The 17875-nt window shown below is 41.1% G+C and overlaps 1 protein-coding gene across 3 annotated transcripts in view; it reads left to right on the top strand.

Moving 5' to 3' along the window:
- Positions 1-17875, top strand: part of ATRN (attractin) — a 174863-nt gene that overhangs the window by 113736 nt on the left and 43252 nt on the right. For all 3 annotated transcript variants that reach the window (XM_079784526.1, XM_079784525.1, XM_079784524.1), the window contains exons 22-24: positions 4169-4263; positions 6641-6719; positions 8445-8602. In XM_079784526.1, the coding sequence (XP_079640652.1) occupies positions 4169-4263; positions 6641-6719; positions 8445-8602 (332 nt within the window). The remainder of the gene's footprint in view (positions 1-4168; positions 4264-6640; positions 6720-8444; positions 8603-17875) is intronic.

Genomic DNA, 17875 nt, shown 5'->3' with positions numbered 1-17875 from the left:
GACCCCGCCAAGAGCAGGACCACAGTGGGGGGTGGGGATGGCAAGCGGGCAGTGCCAGGCCAAGGCAGGTGCGAGTGGGGGCCCTGATCACCCCACCAGTCGTCCCATAGATTAGCCTTGATCACCAGCCAGGCCTAGGGGCCCTACCCATGCACGAATTTCATGCACCAGACCTCTAGTATAAAACAAAATCTCTAATGATTAACCCTTTGCACTCGCTTGCTTTTTTCTCGATTCCTGCTACCGATGCTAACCATGTGGAGTCACACTCGACATCCAAGTGCAAAAGGTTAACTTATACTGAAAGATAAATAGCAAAGTGACCAGGTCATTATGGGTAAATACATTGTCTTCCAGTAGGAGAACCCACATAGCAGGTCAGATTATGGAACCAGAGAAAAATGAGTTAATGTTTAGCATATGCACTCTAATTATATACTTGCTTTCCTGGGTTGAATAGTGTCCCCTCAAAATTCGTGTCCCAACTGGAACCTATAAATGTAATATATATAGATATATAGATATACTAGGGGCCTGGTGCACGAAATTCGTGCATGGGGGGGAGGGTCTCCTCAGCCCAGCCTGCCCCCTCTCACATACTGGGAGCCCTCAGGGGATGTCCTACTGACGGCTTAGGCCCGCTCTCCATAGGGAGTGGGCCTAAGCCGCAGTCTGGCCTCCCTTTGTGAGAGACAACAGGGCTGATCAGGGAAAGGCACCAGCCCCATCACCCCACTGCTGGAGCCACTGCCAGTCACCGCAGCCACCAAGGTGTTTTCATCAACACGGACTCCAGTCCCTTCACCAAGAAAAAATGACAACTTTCTTTAGGCATTTTCAAGATGTGTCTTTCATAGAATATGACATTTCTTTCTTTTTTTTTTATCCTCACCTAAGTATATGTTTCCATTGACTTTTAGAGAATGTGAAAGAGAAAGGGAAAGACAGAGAGAAACATCAAAGTGAGAGGAATACTTTGATTGGTTGCCTCCTGCATGAGCCCTGACCTGGGCCCCAGCCAGGGAGGAGCCTGCAACTTAGGTACATGCCCTTGATCAGAATCTAACCTGGACTCTGCGGTTGGCAAACCTAGGCATTATCCACTGAGCAAAACCGTGTAGGGCAGGTTATGACATTTCTTAGCCCTCCAGCAGCGGACCTTCATTTTTTTCCCCAGGAGTGTGGTGGAAAAGCCCTAGATTACCTTTTTGGATTCTTATACCCAAGTTACTAAGAATATTACCAGTGGCATACAGGGAGCTTAGCCAATGAGCGGTCAGAAAAGGTGTTTCCTCTGTAGTTCACACCTATCTCCTCAGATCTCCCGCTCCGCTCCTGCCAAGGCCTAAAGCCTCCAGCCCTTGGCAGGGGACCCCCAGCTGGCTCCGCCCCTGGCCAAGGCCTCAAGCCTCTGTTTGAGGCTCGGGCCCTAGGCAGGGACCCCCAGCTGGCTCCCATCCCCCCGCTCCACCCCCAGCCAAGGCTGCAAGCCTCTGGCCGAGGCTTAGGCTCTGGGCAGGGACCCCCAGCTGGCTCCGATTACCTGCAGGGGACCCCAGCTGGCTCCACTCGCCTGGCTCCACCCCCAGCCAAGGCCTAAAGCCTCTGTTTGAGGCTGGGGCCCTGAGCAGGGACCCCCAGCTGGCACAATCGCCCGGCTCCACCCACGGCCAAGGCCGCAAGCCTCTGGCAGAGGCTTGGGCTCTGGGCAGTGACCCCCAGCTGGCTCTGATCACCTGCAGGGGACCCCAGCTGGCTCTATCACCCGGCTCCATCCACGGCCGAGGCTAGGACTCTGGGCAGAGACCCCCAGCTCACTCTGATCGCCCAGCTCCGCCCCAACGGCCAAGGCTGCAAGCCTCTGACCGAGGCTTGGGCTCTGGGCAGGGATCCCCAGCTGGCTCTGATCGCCCCGCTTTGCCCCCAGCCAAGGCCTCAAGCCTCTGGCCAAGGCTCGGGCTCTGGGCAGGGACCCCCAGCTGTCTCCGATCACCGGGCTCCACCCCCAGCCAAGGCTGCAAGCTGGGCCCTGGTCACCGGGCTCCGCCCCCAGCCAAGGCCTCAAGCCTCTGGCTGAGGCTTGGGCCCTGGTCAGGGACCCCCGCTGGCTCCGATCACCGAAGGGGACCCCAGCTGGTTCCAATGGCCCAGCTCCGCCCCAGCCAATGCCGCAAGCCACTGTTTGAGGCTCGGGCCCTGGGCAGGGACCCCCAGCTGGCTCCGATTGCCTCAGGGGACCCCAACTGGCTCTGATTGCCTGTGGGGGACCCCAGCTGGCTCTGATCTTCCCCTCTGGTCTTCGGCTCCAATCACCCAGTTCAGACCATGGCCGCTCTCCAAGGCTGCGGCCATCTTGGTTGGGTGTATTTGCATATTCGCTTTCTGATTGGCTGGTGGGCGTGGCTGGTGGACGTGGCTTGTGAGTGTAGCGGAGTGATGATTTACATATTACTCTATTATTAGATAGGATTTTTCCCCTTAGGAGAAAAGAGAAAAACTTTATGACCTTGTGTAGGGGAAAGAGTTCTTAGATATGATTCCAAAAGCACAACTTATAAAAGAAAAAGTTGTTTATTAGGACTTATCAAAATTTAAAACTTGTATTTTAAAAATCACCATTAAAAAATAAGCCCTGGCTGGTGTGGCTCAGTAGGTTGGAGCATTGTCCCATACACCAAAAGGTGGCAGGTTCAATTCCCAGTCAGGGCACAAACCTGGATTGCGTCTGGTAGGGGCACATATCAGACACAGCCGATTGATGTTCTTTTCTCTCACATAGATGTTTCTTTAAAAAAATTTTTTTAAATAAAAAAGCCACAGGCTAGAAAATATTGCAAAGTATATATATACCAGTATTTTAAAGTTTTTTCTAGAATATATTTTTATTGACTTTAGAGAAAAAGAGAGAAGGAGAGAGAGATAGAAACATCAGTTATGAGAGAGAATCATTGCTTGGCTGCCTCCTGCATGCCCCCCACTGGGGATCGAGCCTGCAACCCGGGCATGTGCCCTCACCCAGAATTGAACCATGACCTCCTGGTTCATAGGTCGATACTCAACCATTGAGCCACTGTGGCTGGGTGCAAAGCATATATTCGATAAAAGTCTTACATTCAGAATATATGAAGAACTCTTACAATTGAATAAGGAGACAATTCCAGTTAAAAACAGGCAAAGATTTGAATAGACATTTCACCAAAGAATATATATAAACTAGAGGCCCGATGCACAAAATTCATGCAAGGGGCCCAGCCCTCGCAGCCACAGTGGCTTGCCTTGGCCCTCACAGCTCCGGCTTTGTCCAGAAGGTTGTTCGGCTGTCTGGTATAATTAGCATATTACACTTTTATTATTATAGATGGCCAATAAGCACATGAAAAAATGGGTAACATTAGACATTTGGAATATATGTATTAAAACCACTGTGAGATATACTCCTAGAATGACTAGACTCAAAAGCCAATACTGTGGATTAAGAGAAGACAACTGGAGTCTCACATCTGCTCCTACATTCATGAGAAAAACCTGGCCTCACCAGACAGAGTTGGAAAATGGAGTATTTTAATTACCTTTTCACATAGTTATGGATATTATGCTTTGATACTGTACCAAAACCAGACAACTGGCTATTTTTTAAAGGGTAGTTACGATGTGGAACCTGAAACCACATCAGTGAATTTTTTGTAACAGGGTATATTTATAATCTATTATCTGGAAAAATAAAAGCCAATACCAAGTTTCAACAATGACGTAGAGAAACTTCATACATTCTTTGTGGGAATGTGAAATAGTATAGCCACTTTGGAAAACCATATGGCAGTTTCTTAAACAGTTAAAAATAAAATTGCCAACAACTCCCCATTTATAACATTATATGCTTAAGTACGGCCTAGCTTGTAGATGTTCAATTGATATTTGTAGGTGGGTTAGGTTGGAGCTTAAAATCTCAACCAGGATAATGGTATAAGGAGGGTTTGTGGGTATATCCAAACAAAATTATACTATGATACTGCCTTTGATTTCCTTTGAAAACCCCCCAGTCCCCAGGTATAAGTGAGCCAAAAGTGCTTTCCTGGTATTGAATATTTATGAGATAATCAAGGTATGTTTCTAGAGACCTGTTTTGTTTTTCTTCAACTTTTAAATACACATGTCTTTCTTATCATAGATACTCTTCTTATTGACTATCAGTTCACCTTTAGCCTGTCCCAGGAGGATGACCGCTATTACACAGCCATCAATTTTGTGGCTACACCTGATGAAGTAAGATTTAAAAGTCTTCTTCTTCTTCTCCTCCCCCTCCCCTCCCCCTCCTCCCCCTCCCCCTCCCTCTCCCCCCTCCTCCCCTTCTCCCTCCCCCTCCTCCTCCTCCTCCTCCTCTTTTTTTTTTTCTTTTCTTTGTCATTATGGCTAGAAGCACTGCCTTAGCAGTGGTCTCCAGAGTGGAGCACACAGGATGATGTTTAGAGGTACAGGGAAGAAATTTTAGATCTACATTTTATCTCCTTTCCACCTAAAAGGCAGGAACGGTTTTAAGATTTACCAGTATTGGATACACAGACTGACATTGACTCCACACATACTTGGTTGCCCATCAGCCCATTGCATGCCTGTACAGAAAAGGAGAAGAGACTGCAAGGGAAACTCCCCCATCAGAGGGGCAAATGGCAAAGCCCAGATTTACTCTCTCAAAGTAGATCAGAGGCTTAAAAAGTGCTCACCAAGAAACTGCAGATTGAAATCAATACCAGTGGTGCAAGGGAGGTGGCAGAGGTGACACTTCTCGTAGAATAAGTTGTTAGCCTCATTCAGGCGGAGGTAAAAACAGCAAAGGTTTAGTTATTCCCAACAAGAAGTTAGCCAGAAATAATTGAAATTATTAAGATGACTATTTGAAACGTGGATTTATACCTACTGACGTTAATGATGAACCCCATCTTGCCATAAGGTATTTCCTAGTGGTAGAACGGTGCCAACCCAGCATGACATTTAAAAGTGAAGCATCTAGAATGTGAAGACACATCTGCCCAATTTCTTCAATGAAATATAAAGTCATTCATTACCCACTCCAATACATAATGCAATTTTTCTAAACTTGATAAATTACTTAGGAGCCTCCCTAGGAGTTTCTTATTTCTCATCAATGTACTTTAAATGAAAACATTTTGTGGGAAAACTGTGTAGGCATATCATTTCAGGGGCTGTGTTAAGTGGAATTTTGAAAAAAGATTTTAGGATAAGGTTATAGCAAAAGGGCCAAATATGAAACTTATTTACTAAACTTATTCATAAGCAAGTGGTTGAAGCGCTCAGTCTTTCAGGATGTAATTGATGTTGTTAGGCTTTTGGTAATACTTCTTAACAATGTGGGCAGTGACCATGAAAACCTTTGGACCTCTCTGGAGTTCCCTGTTTACCTTATGAATATTTAATAGAGGTATCCAGTGTGTATCTTTTTATCTTTTAAAAAAGCACTAGGTTCCAAATTTATTGATCTTCCTTTGGAATAAGTAATTGTTAGTAGTGTGCTGCCAATAAATATTAAAATTAAACATTTGAGCTGTCCCTTCAAGGGGAAGGTGAGGTTATGTTAATAAATGAGAAGATAACTGCTTTGTGAGAGAAACTTCTGGTTTGGAGATTCCATTTTGAAAATGTTTCCATTGAAGTTTTGTCCTGTAGAAACTATTAAAACAACACCCTTAAAAATCTTAATTTTCTAATGTTTTGTGATATTACAAAATGAAGAATTTCAGCAGGATTGGATCCATTTGTAAAATGTAAAAATACAACATCTGATTTATTTGCAAAAATAATTCTTTGACACCAAATAATTTTTGCCAAATATCAGTAAAAAGTAAATATTAGTATTAAAATTTACCCAGCATGGCCAACAGTATACTTCTCCCAGTTGCCAGAACACAATTCTCACAGATATCTTTTCAGTCACTAAAACCAAAAATCAAAATAAGTTAAACTAGCTCTTCAACTTGCTATATCTCTTAGTGGTAAACAAGATTTTCAAAGTCCATAAAATACATTTAGTCATCTTTCTCTATTTGAAATAATATTTTTAGTTAGAGAAAAATGTTATTCAAATCATGAACGAATACCATCAAATTATTTTTTTATTTAGTTTATTTCAGCTTTGTTTGCTTTTTTAAAAACCATTTCCATTTTGGAGAACTTTACACTGTATATAATCTATTAGTTCAGAAGTACATCGACTAAATTTATAAATACATTTAAAGTGGAACCCTTGATCAAGTGTTTTACATCCAGACGTTTGGAAACGGCTGCCCAGAGGTTTCTTAGGAGGCTGATTTCCCTAACATAGGTCACAGGTGTAAGTCATTGTGCTCTGGTGAGGCTGTTTTTTTAAAGATGTATTTTTCATGGAGTTAGGCATTTGATAAATCATTCAATTCCATGTATTTTTATGGGAGAGAAATCAAATGTATATGGGGTATATTATATTGGTTAGAAATTTTACTAATCTATAAATGTCAGTTTCTGTTAAGATGTAAAATATCTGCTTAGTAATTAAGAAAGGTAAAAGTAATAAAATTTAATGATTGCATTATTTTAAAATCTGGAAACTGTTCTAATTACGTTTCTAATTATCTGTACCTCTCATCAGCAAAACAGGGATTTGGACATGTTCATCAATGCCTCCAAAAACTTCAATCTCAACATCACCTGGGCCGCCAGTTTCTCAGGTAAAAAACTTACCTAGTGAAAACCTTCTGAGTGAAGGTAGTAGATTAACCCTTTGCACTCGCTTGCTTTTTTCTCGAGCTGCTACCGATGCTAACCTGTCGAGTCACACTCTACATCCGAGTGCAAAAGGTTAAGAATCGTGAGGTAGGAGTTGAGAAAGGGAGTTCTGGAGAGAGACAGTTGGGTTTGAAACCCCGCTTTGCCACTTATCAGCTGGGAGACCTTGAGCAAATGTCTAAATCCTTCTCTAGATTTTAGGGTTATTCATTGTAAAGAAGTGTTGTATAGATTAAATTAGGTTCTACATGCCAGTGGCTACCATGGTGTCAGCTCAGTACATGCTCACTACCCTGCCCCACTACCACCACGAATAGCATTGCTGCAGCTGCTGTTCTGGCACTGCCATCCTCATCCTCATCAGTGCTTCAGAAGTGAAAAAGGCAAATGACTTGAAGTTTCAAGAAATGGAAACATTTAAAATAGAATGAGATTTTAATAGGTACAGGCAAATGTACTTTGGAGATTAAAACTCTAAGAGCACAGCTTTTACTATCTTGTTTATCTTACTATGAGTCACTAAAGAAGATGTGCTGGAGCAGAAAATCTGCTAAAACAGTAAAGGGTGGGTCTTATGTAGTGGTTAAGAGCATAGCTTGACAGACCTGTGTTTGAATTCTACCTGTTACTGTGCTGTTGGGCAAATTACTTAAGCTTTCTGTCCCAGTTTCCTCATAAAAAAACACCTAGCCATGCAGGGTGTTGTGAGAATTAAACAAATGAGATCATAAACAAAACTACTCAAAGTAGTGCTTGAAACATGATAAATTCTCACTAAATGTTGCATCATTATTATTACTATACAATACTGGTTTTTTGTTTTGGGTTTTTTGTTGTTGTTTGGTCTTTGGTTTTTTGTTAAAACGCAACCAATTAGACTGAAGCAAGATAAAATCATTAGCTTTGCACGTCACTTTATGTTTACCATGTCTTAAAAGACTGTCTAGAATTCAGAAAATATTCAGAAACTTGCAGGGATGAGAGACTTTTAAGAAAAGGTCTGGATTATTGGAATGTTTGTCTTGAGAAAGGCAACATCTCGGAGCATATGATGATTTACAATGACTGTCTCAATAAGAACCTGACAGTCTGGGCTCCCGTCACAGGATTTGATTCAGACATGAGGAAAATCTATTTAATGAATTTTTACAGACACTAGAATTCCCGGCAGAGGGAGAATACGGGATGTTGAAGGACTTGTGGGAATGGGATGCATTTATACCACATTGGGGGGACTTAAATACAGTTGTAGCTGGTGGGCAGAGTGGATGTCATTGCCTGTTAATAGGGCTTTAGTGCTACCTGTATTTTCATGGCCATGTGCAGGATGGAAGGGAATTGCAGGGATTCCTAATAAAACCATTCTAGTTAAGGGCACGGGCTTGAATATCAGTCTTCCCAGCTTCAAATCGCAGCTCCACTTCTTACTGGCTGTGTGACCTGAACCAAGTTACTTAGTTTCTCTGAACCTTAGTTTCCTGATCTATAAATGAGGATAATAGAGTTATTGTTAGGATTAAATGAGATTGAGCTCTTAAAAGGCTGTTCCTGGGACATAGTAAGTGTTTAGTAAATGCTAACTATTATCCTTATTAGTAATGAAGGTAAATTCTGTCCCCCAAACCCCCCAAAAAGTTTCTTCTGTTTTATTCTTTTCTTTCTAATAGCTGGAACCCAGGCTGGAGAAGAGATGCCTGTTGTTTCGAAAACCAACATTAAGGAGTACAAAGATAGCTTCTCTAATGAGAAGTTTGATTTTCGCAACCACCAAAATATCACTTTCTTTGTTTATGTCAGTAATTTCACCTGGCCCATCAAAATTCAGGTAAGATGTGCTTTTTGGTCTCATCTGCAGACATGGTGAACTCTCTTTATTAGAAACTAAATTCACTAGTTTGGAACTTGCAGTAATCAACCTGTACAGTATTGCTTTGCCTCTAAATCTGTAGCAAAGGAGTGCTGAGTACATGAGTACCATAGAAGATTGTAGTGGAGATGGTATAAATCACTCATGAAGCAAAGTTGTCAACACTTGAAATAGGGTGGCATGTAACAAATTTGATAATTATAGCTGTATAATTTCTTCATTTAGCACTGGCCATGTAAAAGTTTGTAGAGCTACATAAAGAGCTTCAATTCTGGAATGAGTAAGATGGATACAAAGGCACTATAAGTTCACATAAAGAGCCTAGGCCTTACAGCCAAACAGATGTGGTTTTGAGTCCTAGCTTGCTCCTGTACAATTCAGGTAGCCTTTCCACAGCTCAGATTTTGATACTTGTGATGTGAAAGGATTCATGTCACCTACTGCAGCCACTGTTGTTATCCATCTGCTCATTTTCTCAGTTTCCAGACCAGTGGACTCCCCCTTTTCCAAGATCCATGGTCCAGTTTGTGCTTTTTATAATTGTCCTTGAGGAAGACCTTAATACTTTTTGCTTTTACCCCCTTCATTTTGGGTAAATGTGGAATTTAGGGATGAGTGGACTTTCAGGGACTGGTTCACTTTTAGCCATAGGAGCATGGTCACTGGACTAGGGTTGTGGCTGTTTGCTGAATTTCAGAAGCATGGTCAACTGAAGCAAGTTGTCACAAATCAAGTAGGATGGGTTTGCAATCTAATTCTGGTAGTTGTATGTTCATGCCTCAGGGCTGTGACTAAAGAACAATCTTTTCCGTTCTGAAATGTGGAGGATAGGCTCTGTTGTATTTTTTCTCACCACCCTATTTAAATGGTCTACAAGTTCATCCTCTAATGGGCTTCTCCCTTTGCTCTGGCACAGGCTGCTTCCCTCTTCAGCCAGCCTTCTTGTAAGCATTGACCACATTCCCTATTTCTGTTTTCTCTTATTCATTCATTCATCAGCCAAAAACAGTCTGCCTTCTCCCCTCACCACATCCTGAAACTGCCCTGTCTTAGTGAACAACAGTGACTGAATTCTCCTGTCCCCTCTCCTTTGTAGAGTGACTTGAGTTACTGTCTTCCTTGCCTTTCTGGTTCTCTCTTTCCCTGATTCTCTGGCCAGTCTTTTTAGGGAATCCTCTTCTTTAAACATTGGGTTGTCTGGGATTCAGGTTGGTTCTCTTCTGTCTTCATCCCAGTTTCTTTGGATAATTCCATCCCATTTGTAGGTACTGGTCTGTACTGGTGATTCTCAGTGTTCTGTCTTCAGCCCAGCTTATACTTGAGTTCCAGACCAGTAAGTACTCTTGGTTGCTGCCTAGACATCTCTACCTGGACATTCACAAGCTCTCTGCACTTCAGCATATAGTCATTTTGTGACCTTAGCCCCAAACCCTGTGCTTCCTTTGTCAGTGAATGGCAAGCACCACAGATTTATTGTTTTGCATAAGCCAGGTCCTGGAAAGTCATTTGCATTCCTGGGATAAACCTGACTTGGGCATGATGTGTCATTTTCTTTCTTTAAGCATTGCTGTATTCAGTTTGCTAATGTTTTGATTAGAACATTTTATCTATTTCATGAGTCAGAACGTCTGATAATTTTCCCTTCTTGTCCTTGTTATTGTTTTTATATTAAGGTTAAATTAACCTTTAATAATCGTGGAGTTTTTTCTCATTTCTGGAAAAGATTATATAATATTAAATTACATGAAGCTTAAAAAGGGGACATGTATAATACTTTCAAAAATAAAGATAAAATTTAAAACATTATCATGATAAAAAAAATTACATGAACCTTGAATACTTGATAGATGTCCTTTAAAATCATTTGATTCTGGTGTTTTATATGTGGAGATTTTCTTTTTTTTAAATCCTCAGACGAGGATATTTTTTCCATTGTTTTTCAGAGAGAGTGGAAGGGAGGGAGAGAGGGAGAAACATTGATGTGAGAGAGACACATTGACTGATTGCCTCCTGCACATGCCCCGACGGGAGGCCAGGAGGGAACTGAAACCCAGGTATATGCCCTTGACCTAGAATAAACCTGTGACCCTTCAGTGCAAGAGCTGATGCTCTAACCACTGAGAACACCAGCCAGAGCTATGTGGAGATTTTTTTAACTACTGATTCAACTTCTTTAATAGTTATAGGATATTTTGGATATTCTTTTTCTGTTTGAGTAACTTAAGGTAATTTTTTATTTCTTATATTTTTCGAATGTATTGACACAAAGTTATTCACACTGTCCTTTTATCTAACCTTTGCAGCATCTGTCCTTAAGTATACTGAATCATACACTTAAAAACAGTTAAATGGAAAATTTTATCTTAAATATATTTTACCCCAACAAAAATAGTTTTAAAAATTACAACAATGCCCTAGCCAGTTTTGCTCAGTAGACAGAGCATCGGCCTGTGGACCAAAGGGTCCCGGGTTTGATTCCAGTCAAAGATACGTACCTTTGTTGCAGGCTCCTCCACCACCCAGGCTCTGGTCAGGGCTCGTGCAGGAGGCAGCTAATCAATGTGTTTCTCTCACATAGATGTTTCTCTCTGTCTTTCCCTCTCTCTTCTACTCTTTGTAAAAATCAATGGAAAAATATCCTTGGGTGATGATTAAATAAATGAATGAATGAATAAATAAATAAATAAATAAATATCACAGCAGGATTTTTTTTGTAAATATAGACAAGCTTATTCTAAAATTTATATGAAAAGACAAAGATTCTAGAATAGCTATAACAGTTTTGAGAAAGAGGAATAAAGTGGGAGGAATCACTATATGCAATGTTAAAGCTTACTATTTAGCTAGAGTAACCAAAACATTGGGTTACTGCAGGAGGATAGACACAGATCATGCAATAGAATGGACACGGAATAGAATTCTGAAGCCTGAAATAGATCCACATAAATATGCCCAACTGTTTTTTGACAAAAGTGCAAAGACAATTCAGTGGAGGAAGGATTGCCTTTTCAACAAGTAGTGCTGGAACAGTTGAGCAACCATAGGCAAAAAAACGAACTTTGACATAAACATCACAACTCTCTTACATAAAAATTAACTCAATATGGATTAACAGATTTAATTGTAAAACAAAGCTATAAAACTTTTAGTAGAAAATCTTCACATCTTAAGGCTAGCAAAAGGTTTTTAGACTTGACAACAAAAACATGACCCATAAAAGGAAAAATTGATAAATTGGACATCAAAACAAAAAGGTTTTCTTCTGTGAAAGAACCTGTTAAGGGGATGAATCAACAAGCTACATACTGGGGAAAAATATTTTCAAACTGTAGTTCCAACAAAGCACTTGTATCTGGAATATAAGGATAATTCTCATCTGGGCTGGTGTGACTTGGTTGGAGTGTTGCCCCATATACCAGAAGGTTGCGAGTTCGATTCCCGTTCAGGGTACATACATAGATTTTGGGTTTGATCCCTGGTTGGAGCATGTAAAATCAGTGAGCATGTCTTGGGTGAGGATTTAACAAAAAAAAGAGAAATAATAATTCTCAAAATTCATTAAAAAACAAACACATCATTTAGAAAATTGACAAAAGACATAAAGAAGCATTTCACCAAAAAAGGATGTACATAGCCTATATAATAAAAGACTAATATACATATCGACCTAACAGCGAAATAGCTGGTCGCTATGACGTACACTGACCACCAGGGGACAGACGCTCAACACAGGAGCTGCCCCCTAATGGTCAGTGTGCTCCCACAGGGGGAGCGCTGCTCAGTTAAAAGCCGGCTCACGGCAGCGCTAAGGATATCCAACTGGAGCAGGCCTAAGCCGGCAGTCAGACATCCCCCAAGGGCTCCCTGATTGCAAGAGGGCATCGTGCCTGTAGTGTCATATAATCACATGAAAAGATGTTTAGCATCAAAAGCTATTAAAGAAATGCAAAGTAAAACCACAATGAGATATCACTGTGCACCTATCAAAATGGCTAAAATTGAAAATAATAATACCAAATGCTAGAGAGGTTGCCAAGAAATTGGATCATGTTTACATTGCTGGTGGGAAAGTGAGATGGTACAGCCACTCTAAGAAATAGTTTGGCATTTTCTTGTAAAACTAAACTTGCTCTTATTATACAGAGTTGCATTCCTGGGCATTTATCCAAGAGAAATGAAAATTTGTTTTAAAAACATGTTTTTATTGATTTCAGAGAGGAAGGGAAAGGGGGAGAGAGATAGAAACATCAATGATGAGAGAGAATCATTGATTGGCTGCCTCCTGCACTCCCCCCACTGGGGATCGACCCCGCAACCCAGGCATGTGCCCCGACAGGGAATCGAACCATGACCTCCTGGTTCATAGGTCGGCACTCAACCACTGAGCCATGCTGGCACACAGACACCTGTGCACCAACATTTATTGTACCTATTTGGCTGTATTTAGCAGCTTCATTCATAACAGCCCTAAACTGGAAACAAGCTAGGTATTATTTGGCAGGTGAATGGATAAGTAAATTGTGCTACCTTTATATCATGGAATAATACTCAGCAATAAAAAGAAACAAGCTATTGATACAAGTTGGATAAATTGCAAGAAAATTTTCCTGAGTTGGGGAGAAAATTAGAAATTGGCATTCTGCATTATTTTATTTCTGTAGCATTTGAAAATAAAAATTTTATACCCAAAACAGATATGATTTACTGAGGCTTCACCTTTCTCTAACTCTGACCTTAGACCCTATTTTAAAAGGGGTCATCTAATTAGGTCAGGTCCTCCACACTCTAGGGGAGGGTGTACGTACTAACATAGTGGGAATCTTGGGGGTCAACCAGGGGTTTAGGTAACTTGTCTGACCCCAAAGAGGTTGAGCTTGGTAGCATTTTCTAACATTATCAAATTATAGATCATATACCTTTGTAAAATACTTGATTTGAGCTCTAGTAAATGTTATTTATTGACTTGTTTTTTAAGTTGAGATTGTTTTCATAATGGCATACCTCATGATATTCTGAATCCAGTTGAACTTCAGATTTTGTTCTTCAGCGTATAGCTGAAGAAATAATTAATATTTTTAAGAATCTTGGTGAGAATCTTGACTTAATGCTGCTGACGTTTTTCCCATTTGGAAAGAGGGCTCTGTGCACATAAACAGGCTTTTGTGCTGGAGATAGCCGAGCTGTTGCCAATACGGAGTTCTAGTTTTTTTCCTTCCCATGCCCTGTTGCTCCACCCTCTGAAAGTCACTGAAATGGTTTTAGAGCATTTCCTTCTAGAGGGATCTCTTCCTCACACTTACTTTTAAAAAGTACGAATTTTAAGTTTAAGAATCAAAGAGATGTCGATTTTCTGCCTGATTTTTTTCGGTGCTTTTACCTCTGCTGGATTACTCACTTGAGTAAGAGCCCTTTATGAAAGCTGCATTCAGGAGCACTTTTGAAAATAAACGATGGCATGCTCACCACTTAGTTTGCCAAGCTTTCCTTGAAAAGCAGGTAAGTTCTATTGAAAATGTGTCTCTTTGTTCTCTGGTATTTGCAAACAGTGTGACTAGACTTGTAGCGTGTTCTCAGTGTCTTCACACGCCTGGTTCTCTGCACTTGGGACTGTATCTGAATGTGCGCTGGGCGGAGGGCTAAGCTTGTGTCTTCCTAGGCAGATGCAGGCATGTTCTCAACAAAGGGAGCTATATGTTTCTTTATTATTTTGTTTTCCTCAGAGCCTTCACTCTTCTAGATGTAGCTAGCTCTTAAACACAAAAACATGCATGCACACTTAGAGACTGTACAAATTCAGTAAAAGTGTAGAGAACCAGGATGTCTAAATGGCGCAGTAGTGTAGGCCATTCAGTTAAATTTCAGTATGGCTTTCATTGCAACCAAAATAACTTTTCTGTCTTTCTCATTTTTTAAAGCAAAGTAACTGAGGAAATCTAATTCTGTACTCAGAAATTCATGTAAACATTCGTGCTTTAAAAATGGTAATGCTAAACTCAAGTTCCTTCACTCTGAACTGATCCCAGGATTCTTTTCCATAATTAGGAACAGATCAAAACCTATAACTGCTAACTGAGGGAATTTGAAACTAACTATAAAAGTCTTTGTAGATGCAGTTTAAAAAAACACCTACCCAGACTGAAAGGGCCTGTGTGTAGTTGGGTGGAGGGTATGTTGGGGCTAGTTGTGCCTGTTTTCTAGTCAGCTGCTCCTGTGGGTGAGCACCCCTCCCTCAACCCTGCTTTCTGAATGTGATCCTAGGTGTTCTCCCCAGTGAGCAAGACTCAGCCAGCTCAGCCAGGACCATCATTTGGGAGGATAGGTATTCAAGATTGAGAACGGACAGACGTGCCAGGGGGGAAGGTGCATAGTGAAGCTGGGATTCTAGCTTGTTACTGGCTCTGCAACAGAGGTTGTTATTGTAATGTGGAACTAATATTAAAGCCCTCTCCATGCTGGGTGTTTCATCTGCTACTTTATGTAAGAGGCTAGTGTTCACAAGTGAAGGCAACACAGAATTTGTATTGAGAACCAGGCATTCATTTAGATTTTAGAGTTATGTTTATGGGTGCTAGCAAGATTGCTATACTGAGCAAAGGATGTATGAAACTTTTATTGACTCGGATATACTTTTTTTAGTAAACGCTTTATTGTGATATAATTTACATACCATCCAATTCACCCATTTAAAGTGCACAATGTAGTGTTTTTTAACATTTCACAAAATTGTGCAACCATGACCACATCAATTTTAGAATATTTTCATCATCTGAAAAAAGAAATCACATACCCATTAGTAGTCATTTCCCATTTCTCCCTCTCCCCTCCCACCACCCACCCCACTCCACCCCCGGCCTCTGAAAACCACCGGTCTACTTTTTGTCTCTATGGATTTGCCTATTCTGGACATTTCATATAAATTGAATCACATAATATGTGGTCCTTTGTGACTGGCTTCTTCATTTAGCTCTGGTTTCAAGGTTCATCCATTTTTAGTATGTTTAGTACTTCATTCCTTTTTCAGATTGAATAATGTTCCATTGTGTGGATATACCACATTTTATTTATCCATTCATCTGTTGATGGATACTTGGGTTGTTTCCACTCTTTGAAATTATGAATAGTGTCAGATATACTTTTAATGTTTGTAATAATTGTGTAATAATGATGCCAATGTATATACAAACCTCCTGGTGTTAGATATCTGTGACTTAAGGGTTTTAAGAATTACAAAGCTATGAAATAATTTAAAACTAAACTACATAAAATATAAGTCTTTCCTTGCTTCAAGTGGCATTCAAGGCTCTTGTACTACCTGTGGTTTTCATCATGATCATTATTTATTATTCTTTTTTCTTGAAAGTCTCCTCTCTTTTGCTTTTCATCTGTGACTTTGGCTATTTCTTCTGAGCTTTTCAATGACATTGTCCCCTTGGGTTTCCTCTGGACCTTTCTCCCTGGACAGTCTCATCCACACCATCTGTGAACATCATCTATAGCTAAAATGGATAAATCCCCATTGCTAGCAGACCTCTCTCTTGTGCTCTCCATAGCCAGGACCCACTAGGCTTCCTTCAACATCCATGCACTCAGCAGACTTTCTGGCTCAAAGCAGCAGCCATGATAGCATGGATAGCAGGAGCTATGTCAGGCACTGTGCTCCTGGGTGGGGAAGGGAGTGTGTGTCCTGTGTCGCCTGAGTCTGAGTGAGCAACATCAGAGCTGAGTCTTAAGGAACCTGGGGTCAGGCAGTGAGTGGGGAAAGGACATGCCAAATCACTTTCAAGAACTACAGGAGTTTAGCAGAACTGAAGTTATGTCGTCCTATGAGCAAATGCTGGAGGGCTAGGCAGAGGCTGTCATCAAGAGACTGGAGGTTTCTGCTGAGGGGTTTGAACTGTAGTCTGAAAACCACGGGGGTGGGGTCATTAAAATGCTTTAAGCCAAAAAGTGACAAAGATCAGAGTTTTGGAAAGGCCCCTCTGGCAGCAGTTTGGAGAATAGATTGGAAGGAGCCAGGCCGGAGTTGAGGTTTGCAGGTATAATTCTTGTTTAGAAACCCAGGGCAAGGTTTCGCTGATGACCCATAGACATATCCCATGGGAGTTTCCTTCCCTTATCTGCGCCTCCACAACCTAGACTTGTCTGGTTTTCACTACACAAAAATTCCCTTAAGGGTAAGGACACTGTTTTATATTTCCGAACCCTCAGTTTATAGCATAGTGTTAATCAGTTGTAGACACTTCATAAATGTTGCTAGATGGATGCATAGTTATGAGTTACAAGAGATTTAGGCTTGTTATCAGAACTTTCTCTTTCTTTGCAACTTTCATAACTTCTTTAAAGGTCCTCTGACAGCTTTGTCTGATGTCAGAGTGATTGCTGACCTCTGCTAAGGAACTAGCTGGGTTGGAGACCAAGAATTTGTCATCCCAGTCTCCACAGTGTGGTGTTAGATGACTGAATTGTTTTAGGTTGAAATTTTGTCAAAAGAGTTGAGAGGCAGGAGAAAAGGAAAGGATGAGCACACAAACATTCCTGATTTTAGAGCGGGTAGTTAGGAGATACTATCTGTATTGAAATACTTAAGAATGAAATGAGCCCGGCAACATGGCTCAGTGTTTGAGCATCAACCTATGAACCAGAAGGTCATGATTCAATTCCCGGTCAGGGCATATGCCCGGGTTGCAGGCTTGATCCCCAATAGAGGGCATGCAGGAGGCAGCTAATCAATGATTCTCACATTGATGTTTCTATCTTTTTCTCCCTCTACCTTCCTCTCTGAAATTAATTATATATATTTAAAAGAATGAAATGCTAGGAAGTCTGGGATTAGCTTCAAAATAATATGATCACCAGGAAAGTGGGTAGAGTATGGATGAAACATGATTGGCCATGAGCTGGTCATTATTAAAGCTGGGTTATGGCCCTAGCCGGTTTGGCTCAGTGGATAGAGCATCGTCCTGCGGACTGAAGGGTCCCAGGTTCGATTCCAGCCAAGGGCATGTACCTTGGTTGCAGGCACATCCCCAGTGGGAGGTGTGCAGGAGGCAGCTGATCGATGTTTCTCTCTCATCGATGTTTCTAACTCTCTATCCCTCTCCCTTCCTCTCTGTAAAAAATTCAATAAAATATATATATTTTTAAAAAGCTAGGTTATGAACACATCGGATTCATTACACTATTCTCTCTACGTTTTTATAAAGTTAAAAAATTTCCACAATAAAAATAGTG

Source organism: Cnephaeus nilssonii (assembly GCF_951640355.1).
Source record: "Cnephaeus nilssonii genome assembly, chromosome: 11".
Classification (NCBI taxonomy): domain Eukaryota; kingdom Metazoa; phylum Chordata; class Mammalia; order Chiroptera; family Vespertilionidae; genus Cnephaeus; species Cnephaeus nilssonii.
This window is presented reverse-complemented; position numbering and strand designations above follow the sequence as displayed.